Source organism: Equus quagga, chromosome 7 (genome assembly GCF_021613505.1).
Source record: "Equus quagga isolate Etosha38 chromosome 7, UCLA_HA_Equagga_1.0, whole genome shotgun sequence".
Classification (NCBI taxonomy): Eukaryota; Metazoa; Chordata; class Mammalia; order Perissodactyla; family Equidae; genus Equus; species Equus quagga.
In genome coordinates, this window is record NC_060273.1 from 48243633 (window position 1) to 48252623 (window position 8991).

The 8991-nt window shown below is 56.8% G+C and overlaps 1 protein-coding gene across 1 annotated transcript; it reads right to left on the reverse strand.

Moving 5' to 3' along the window:
- Window positions 1-6424: 6424 nt before the first annotated feature.
- Window positions 6425-7739, reverse strand: CPLX2 (complexin 2). Its single transcript, XM_046665559.1, has 3 exons — window positions 7709-7739; window positions 7388-7563; window positions 6425-6622 (listed from the first exon to the last, which is right to left on the reverse strand). The coding sequence occupies exons 1-3, from the start codon at window positions 7737-7739 to the stop codon at window positions 6425-6427; spliced, it is 405 nt and encodes a 134-aa protein (XP_046521515.1).
- Between the last annotated feature and the right edge of the window lie 1252 nt (window positions 7740-8991).

Genomic DNA, 8991 nt, shown 5'->3' on the forward strand with positions numbered 1-8991 from the left:
ACTTCAAATCCTCTCCCCATTCCAGGCATCTTGATTTCCTGTGCTTTGATCCCTGTGGTGAAGTAAATGGTCAAGACACCGCTCCATTTGGGGGCTAGCCCACGCAAAGCACGGATTGTGCTTCTTCTGTCCTTCTCCAGCGTGGAGAGAAGACAGCCCACTGGACTCTCTCCAGGCACCTCAGTCCCACTCATTATCTTCCGCCGAACCTGTCTCCCACCAGTGTTCCGGATCTGGGAGAACCGAGCCTGATGGGGACAAAGGCAATGGCCCTCTCCCTCCTCCTCAGCTCCTGCCAGTTTGCCCCCCTGTATAGCTCTCCAATCCGCCTACTTCTCCCAGTCCCTTCACCACTGCCTGAAGTCAGGCCTCACCACCTCCAACCTTGACCTTGCACCAGCTCCTCCCTGGGCTCCCGGCTTCTAGCCTCTTACTCCCAGTTCATCTTCCTCACAGCCCTACCAATCTTCCTCAATCTGCACATCTGATCATGTTACACCTCTGCTCAAGAGCCTTCAGTGGCTCCCCATTGCCTGCAAGTTGAGCCTGAGCTCCATTGCCTAGCACCCTAGTTGATGTGCCCAACCTCTCGGCTTTTCACCAAGAACTCAGTCAGTTCCTGCAGACATCCCCAGCTTCTCCCTCCCCACTCCTGCCTCCCATGTTAGACTACTTTTGTCTCCTCCAGCCCCTCTGCCCGGAGTACCCTCCATCTCCACAGGCTCACTCCTCCCTTTGCACACGGAGCTCCCTGACTCCAAGAGTCTGGGGACCTGCTGCCCCAGGGGTGCACTGGGCCAGGGCCATGGGCAGCTCTGGGAGAACAGGCAGGAAGGGCGATGTTAGGGCACAGAAGAGGGAGGGGTCAGCTTCTGCCTCTCTTCCCCCCACCATCCATAGGCGCAGAGAGCTGAAGGGAAAGTGACTGTGGCCACTGTGTAGATGAAATGGAGACTGACTGCTTGGGCCCTGAGTCAGCACTGGGGTCCTGAGCAGCCACTCAGCGTGGGCTCGACTGTGTGGTGATGCTGGGAAGCAGGGGGCATCCGCCAGCCCCACCCTTACAGAGCCCCCAAGTTAGCGAGGGTCTGTGCAGAGATGTAACTCACAGTAGAATCTGCAGAGGGCCGTTCACCGAATGCTTGGCAGGCAGTCCTAAGAGGGTGCGTGCAGGACCCCGCTGCCTCCCCACAGCTGCAGAGGTCAGAGCAATGACTACTATTCCATTTCAGTTGGGAGCAAACACTCAGAGGGGTTAAGTGACTTGTTCAAGACCGCTTGTTTACTCTGATAGGTGCCGGAACCCACCAGCAAACCCAGCGCTATCCTAGCGCTCAGCCGTGGTGCTCTTTGTCATATAAGCACAGCAACAAACTGCTGTGGGCAGGGGCTGGGGGCTGTGTTGGGGTGGGCTTCACACAGGAGCTGATGCTGAGCTGAACCCTGAGAAGTTAGAGGGGTGTACCAGGGAGGGGAGGGCGACATTCGTTCCAGGCAGAGGGGACAGAATATGCATCACGAAACAGCATGGCATGTGTGGGGACCAGGGGCACTTGGAGCAGAGTTGGGTGTGGGTCTGACCTAGCAGGCTGGGGTCATGTCACATAAGGCCATTTGGACAGTTTTGATGTTATCCCATAGGTCATTGAAGGGTGCTGGCTGGGGAGTGAGGTGGTTAAGTTTGTGTTTTAGCTGTTTCTTTTAGGAGAGGTGGGGTGATGGGGAATGGGTGGGGTGGGGAGAGCATGGAAGGGAAGAGGTGGAGGCTGGGAGACTAGTGTGTGGGGAGTGGGGACTACCTAGCCAAACAGAGGGAAGATGAGCCGCAGCTTAAGGCAGGGCAATGGTGTGGGGCAGCCAAGAGAGGAGGGGTATTCTGGTCTGGTCCTGACTCCTTAGCAAGGCCTGGGAAGTGTCTGTGTCAGGACCCATGCTGAGTGGTGTCCTCTCTTTGTGTCCCCAGCCTGCTGCACACTGCCTGGCAGAGCAGGAACTCCACTGACGTTTGTGGGATGACCAGTGACAGGCCTTTGCTCATCCATGTCACTTGGCAGCATGTCAGGATGCCACACCCTGAGGAGCTTGGGGGGAAGGTGGCCAGAGATGGGGTGTGGGGTGTTGTGACCAGGCTGGACCACCAGCTCCTGGGGTGTACTATTGGCTTTGGAGGGTGGGAGGTGAGTGGGCCTCAGCCTCTGGAGCCAGCTCCCACTCTAGCCTTGACTGATTCCTGGGGTTGTTTCCACAGCGTCCTGGCCAGCAGTGAGGGTAAAACTGAAGGTTCTCTGGGGCCTCTTGAGCTCTATGGGTTGCGCCCCCCCACCGCCAGTTGGTGCCCCATGTAGCTGTGGTGGTGCTGACGGACAGAAGAGGACAGACAGACAGAGGGCTGCTGTACAAGGTGTTTTCTTTGTTGTCATGATTGGTTTGGTACATCTTAGCATCTGCGTCATACAAAGGGGGAGCGACAGCCATGGCTTTTGGTCAGGTTCAGGGGGCATGAGGGAGTGTCCCTCCCCTCCCCCAGGCACTGACACATTGAAAGGAAGCAGAGCAACAAGGACACGGCACAGGTGTAGGAAAGGGATTCCCCCGCACGAGCAGGATGGTCGTCCTCACCTGAGTCTCTCTAGGACCCCCACCCTACCCCGGGCCTGCCCGAGCACCTCCCATTCTGTCCCCAGCAAAGAGGGTGGGCAACAGGAGTGGGGACCAGGTGCAGGGAGGTACGTCCTCAGGCCTGGGAGACGTGCCCTTGTCTGAGCCAGTCGGACCCCCAGGTCCCCTGTCTAGTAAAGGCCTGTGGGACCCCAGAAAGACGGAGCAGTTGAGTGGTGGGGGTAGGCAACCCTGCCAGCTGGGTGCCGGGGGCTCTTGGGCTAAGGGTCTGCCCCATTTTACTCTAGACACAAGCCTTCGGGGAGGCTGCCTTGCCCACCAGCTGCCCCACCTGAGGGGGCCTGGGCCGAAATACTTCTGTTCTGTCTCTTTCCCCTCTGCTCTCTTTCTTTCACACACACATACACACACACACACACACACACACACACACACACACACACACACCTCTTGACTTCCTGCGTTTGGAGGAGACCCCACACAGCTTTGCCGGTAAGGACCTTCCAGGAGCTTCTAGACCTGGAGTGGAGAATGTCCACGTGTGGAAATCCTGGCCTGTTGCCAGTGCCCAGTGTGGGAGATCCAGAGAGGTCCTGTCCCTTTGCTCTGGCGGTGAACTCCAGGCACACAAGCACGGCAGTGGCCTCCCCGGCAAGCTCACACGCCCACACTGGGTGGTGCGTACTCCCTTGCATTTTGTCCTGTTTTCACCCATGCACAATGACTGCTCCTTCCTCTCTCCCTAGCCTGGGGATGTCTCCCTATGTGTTGTGTGTGTGTATGTGCATGCTGACTTCTGGGCTCGCTCCCTCCCTGCCCCTGACTCCTAAGTGTGTCATGTGCATGTTGCCCCATTTGTGGGTGACACACTCACCCCCCTCCCACCCAGTGGATCACACTCCTCCCACCCCAGGTACGTCCTGTGAACATCCCTTCCCTGCTAGAGCATCCCACACATATTTTGTGCCCCCCTCAAATGTGCTGCACACGACATCCTCTCTGGGCCATACATTAGCTTCTCTCCACAGTCAGGTCTGTGTCAGGAATGACAGTCATCGTGTCCCCCTGGACCCAAGAATGATCACCTGGCAGTGGTTGGAGCCAGGTATGCTCCAGGCAGAAATTCCTCCCCTGTTCCCACCTCCAGGAAGACCGCCAGTCCTGCTGCTTGAGAGTAGGCTGGAAGAGTCTGGAGGAGTCTGGGACTTGCACCAGACTAAGCCAGTCAGTCTGGAGGGCGCTCTCACATGGGTAAAGCCCTGAGCCTGCTCTGAGGGTGCAGAGGAACTGTGGAGACCACCCCCAGGGATGCCCTCTGAGGGTCTGGGGTCCCTCAGGCCCACCTGGGATATCTTGTATGGCTAGGTTCCCCTGATCACCTGAAGCTCCCTGGGCCTTAGTCTCTGCTGCCCATCTGGCACTCTCTGTGCCCTGGCACCACCTTCGAGGTCTGTGGGCCCTTGTCAAGGGGGAGACCTTTCTGAACACTTGCAATTCACTCCTGTGTCCAGGTGGGGCTCACATACAGGGTCTGCGGAGGTCTGGGGTCCCTAAACTAGGCCCTGCCTGTCTCTGCCCCAGGGCTCTAGAGAATGACCATCCTGCCCAGGATAACAGACACAAAGAGACAAGCAGACAACAGGGGTGCAAGGTGGCTCCCCATCACAGACACAGGCACAGACACAGGCCCCCTGCGGGGCAGGACACAGGGGCACAGGGGAGGGGACGGGGCGTGGGAGAAGGGCAGGTCTAGGGAGCTGGCGCTGTTGAGGCCCTGCTCCCTGAGAAGGGATAGACCAGGGGACTTTTCTGGTTCCCTAAACATATGGATTGTTTTGTCTCGTCTTTGAAGTATTGCAGTCTAACTGATATGGCTTTAACTATTGGAAACGGACAGAGGAGACACACATCTCTCTCTGAAATAAAAGCATAAATCCACTAAAATGGAAAACCTGCAGAATGCAAACTGGGGCCAATGGAGCAGGGGCTCTGGGGGCAGGCAAGTCGCCCCCTCCCTGGCCCCTGCTTTTGGGGTGGGCCCTGGCAGGGGCCCAGCATGGCTTCTTGGGGCACTGCCTGGGTCTGTCCCAGTAGACTTCTGAGGACCCAGGCAGGAACCCCTCAAGGGCAGGAGGACTCTAGGTCAAGGACAAGGTCTCCTGTTGGATGTGGCAACCTGTGACCAATGGTCTTGGGGCCCAGAGGGGGCATCTTACTCAAGTTCTTTCTCCCCAAGCACATGTCCTTCCACACAACTGCCTTTTCAGACCCACACGCATGCACACGACAGTCTCAGCACATCTCACAACTCTCTCAAATACACACATCTACAACATCTAACACATACCCATCACTCCTGACACACATGCTGTTTTGCAAACACATGTAGATACAAGCTAAAATACACATGAGATGCCTAGCACACATGTATGACACAGTCTCGACTCATACACACCACCTTGAACAAGCCCACATACACAAGGCTACCTAGCGTACACAGTCTCTAACACAGGGATATGATGACCAACACACATACACAATCTCAAGACATACACACACTCTAAACATACACATATATGTACAATCTCTGGACACACAATTGCTGATGCAGTCTCTGCACTACAGACTTGTGCATGCATGGACACACACTTTCCTCTCTCATGTGCTCCATGGCCCCCCAGTTCTCACACAACTGACTGAGCAGGAGGCCTTGAGAATTTTGGGGGTGGGGGACAAATGCTAGTCTCACACATCCCAGAGGAGAGTTTGTTCTTGGCCAAGGAGATGAATGGACAGATGCCTCTGTTGAGTGGGAACTGGCTTCTCCCCAAAGGCTTAGGGTTTTGGGCAGGTAGGGTCCTCCTGGGGACCACGGGGCTCTGGAAACACATGGATAGGACAGGGTAGGAAAGAGGGGTGGATAGGAATGGGGGCAGCTTGGCTGCGCCAATGGGAGGATCCCACGGCATGGGCCATTGCTGCCCAATGGCTCCGAGTGTTTTCTGGGGGGCCTGGGCAGCCCCTTGGCTGGGCAAGCTGGGCCCAGCCTGGCAGTGGGGTCCCAGGACCTAAGTGGAGTTGGGGGGAACAAGGGGCTGCCCTACCCTGGGGCCCCTCCACAGATGAGTTAAAGTCCAAAGAGGATCCATTTGGAGGGACTGGCTTGGCAGGGGCTATGCCTCGTCAGCTGGGGGAGGGGTGCTCCTGGGCTGGGTGTCTTCAGGGGGACGGAAGAATAAGAGCCCCAGCCTCCTGCCCAGACCCAGGCCTGGCCAGAATACAGTGGGGCCTCTCAGGCCGGGGCCCTCACAGTGCAGGCTTGCCCTGACTCCCTTCCTAAGAGCCAGGCCCTTCAACGCCCCTGCCCTGACCTGAGGGTCAGAGGCCCAAGGTCAGCATGCTGGGCAGGGCTGGAATGTGTCATTACTTTGGCTGGCTGGGGACAGTGGTCCTCCTGGCAGTGGGGCGCATGAAGGAATGTAGGGGGGTTACCGCACTAGCATAGACCTTAGGCTTCTGGAGGGGGCCCCCTGTGCCTCCCGCTTTGGGTTCCACGCCCCCTTCTGGGGAAAAGCTGTCTTCACTTTTTCTAGCGACTTGGGAGTGAGGTGGGGGCTGGATACCCTGGGATGAAGGGGGTATGAGGAAGTGCTCAAGGGGGGAGCCCCTGGCCCGGGAAGGAGGGCGGAGGCCAACTGAGGTTTTCCCCTTCAGAACTGAGACTTAACTGAATAAAAAGAAAAGAAAGAACCAAAAAAAAAAAAAAATTAGTAACAAGTAGAGTGGGTCGGGGCAGGAGGGCCAGTTACTTCTTGAACATGTCCTGCAGCGGCCCGGGCAGGTACTTGAGCACCGTGTCCAGGATGCTCTCCTCCTCCTCCTCCTCCTCGTCCCCGCAGCCCGCAGGGATGGCCTTCTTGGGCCGAGTCAGGCTCCCCTCGCAGGGCTGCTCCAGGGCGGCCTTCTCCTCAGCCTCCTTCTCCTCCTTCTTCTTCAGCCCATACTGAGGAGGGGAGGGCAGAGAGGAGCATGAGCGGGGGCAGACAGCTGGGTTTCAAGCTCATGCAGACTTGGCTGGCGCAGCTCATGGGAACCCCGGAGCATCAGTCCTCTCATCATAAAATGGGGACAGGAACCCCTTCCTTGTAGGACTGCCCCATCCTCAGGAGGCGCTCAGTCAGAGAGACAGCACATAGCGTTTCCTTTAAAATTGACACCTGCTCATAATAACTTCTCTGCACTTTTGAAATCCCCCGAGATCTGAAAGCTGAAAGTTCTCCCATATGTTTGCGGCCAAATTTCGGTGACAAAACACGACACGAACCATGGAAGACTACTTATAGCCGTGATTTATGGCAGTGGTGGGACCAGACACGCACTGAACTGTGTGGCACAGCGCGGCAGCCCCAGACCCACCGGGAGTGACGCGTAACTGTAACGGGTGCCCAGGGCACTATGGTACTTTCCAAAAGTCCCCAAATTCTGGACTCTAAACATATTTGGTCTCTAGGGTTTCGGGTATGTGATCGTGGACCCGGAGCCGCAAACATTAGGGAGCACTTCCTATGTGCATCATCTTATTTAATCCCACAACCATTCTTGAGCGAGGTGTTCCTGCGACACCCATTTTTCTGATGAGAAGAGTGAGGCTCAGAGAGAGTTAGGTATAATGTGAGGGCTGGGATTCAGAGCAGCCCGAGGCCCGGGCTGGGGGGACCCGTTCTACCCCGGTGCTCCCCACTCTCTGGCGAGGGCTGGCGGTGCTGACCTTGTCTCGGATCTGCTGCCGGACCTTCTCCCGCTCGGCCTCCATGCGCGCGTGCTTGGCCTTGCGCTCTTCCTCCTGCTGCCGCAGCGCCTCCTGCCGCTCCTCCTCCTTCTTCTGCGCATCCGGGTCCTTCTCCTCCTCTCCTCCCAGCATCTTCCCCATGTCCTTGGTGGCCCCTGCGGATGGGTTGGGAAGGGAGAGGGCGGGGTCACGGTGGGCCAGGGCTGGGGATAGAGGGGCCAGGTGCCCTGGGGCATCCTTCCACCTGGGTTGGAACCCCACTTGCGGGTGAGGGGTGGGGGGCGCGGGCGCGGGTCTCACCTCCGAGGGCCTGCTTCATGACGAAGTCCATGCCTACGACTCCGGTTAGTGTCCCCTAGCCTGCAACCAAATTTGCATGCAGCGCTCCCGGCAGGCCTGCCTCAGGGAGATGTGGCAACCTGCAAAAGAGGAGTTGGGGGTCAGGTGGGAGAGGCCTCTGCGCAGTCAGGGCTGTGGCGTTACACAGACGGCGGCCGCACCGTGCTTCAGGCACCGGCACCCTCAGTCTGGGGCCAAGACCCAGGAAACGAGACGGCAGGGGGCTGTTTCCTGAGCAGCCGCTATGTCCAGGCACGTACGTGCTGCCAAACGGCGTCTGAGTTGAAAACCTTCGTCTTGACCGTACTGCTTTAACTGGATTGAAGCCAGCAGCGTTAGAAAGAACCTGGAATTGGAGTCAGGCTGAGCTGGGTTCTAATGCCACCCTCGCTGCTTGTTTGCCATGTGACCTTCAGCCCGTTAGTGAGCCTCCCCCGAGCCCCAGTTTCCTCCTCTCTAAGGTAGAAATGGCAGTGCCTCCGTTCCCAGGGCTGCTGTGCAGACTGGAGAGAATCCAGCCTGGGCCGCTGGACGAGCCCCTGGAGAGGACCAGCCTGTGCTCAGGGCCCACGCACATCGGCGCGGGGGGTGGGGAAATGAGAACAGCCAGCGTGCAGGAGCACATCCAGACTCCGAAATTAGACAAAGGGAGAAATCAGTTATTTTTATTGCAGCGTACTGTAAGTTTTGTGTTTTATAGCTTAATATTGATTTTTATTTTGAATTACACATGGGGGAGGGGTTGGAGACGTGATAATGTTCTTGGGGCTTAGGGCCTTGAAAGTCCCAAGCTCGCGCCTTAGAAGCACTCAGCTTATGTTAGTTCTGCTTCCCTCTCCCTAAATCACTGACTTTCCGTTTTTATTGTATTTTTATTATTTTTTTGCCTCTGAAGATTTTCTTCAAATAAAATCTTAATGGAAATCTCAATATGCAAAATGCATAACCGTGGCACTATTCCACTGTTGGGGGGAGGAGGGCAGAGAGCCCGGAGCCTCCCTCCCCCCAGCTTCCTTCTTCCCCTCTTCCCCATCCCTGAGAATTTGAACCATGATGTCTGACTCTTAGAGATTTCCTTTTTATTTTAACCATTCAGTTTCACTGGTTCTCTCACAGGCAAAGCCACCACAAATCCCTTCTCAGCTGTGGATGGGGACAGCCATAAGCTATCCAAAGTGTGACGTGGCTTGATGGTCAACTGAGGCCAGGCCTACCCCCCAAGGCCTTTCATTCCACACAGTACT

Coding starts and splice junctions, on each gene's coding strand:
- CPLX2 (XM_046665559.1), bottom strand. CDS start 7,739: ATGGACTTCGTCATGAAGCAGGCCCTCGGAG. Junction 7,564..7,708: donor CATGAAGCAGGCCCTCGGAG/GTGAGACCCGCG, acceptor ACCCATCCGCAG/GGGCCACCAAGGACATGGGG. Junction 6,623..7,387: donor GGCAGCAGATCCGAGACAAG/GTCAGCACCGCC, acceptor TCCCCTCCTCAG/TATGGGCTGAAGAAGAAGGA.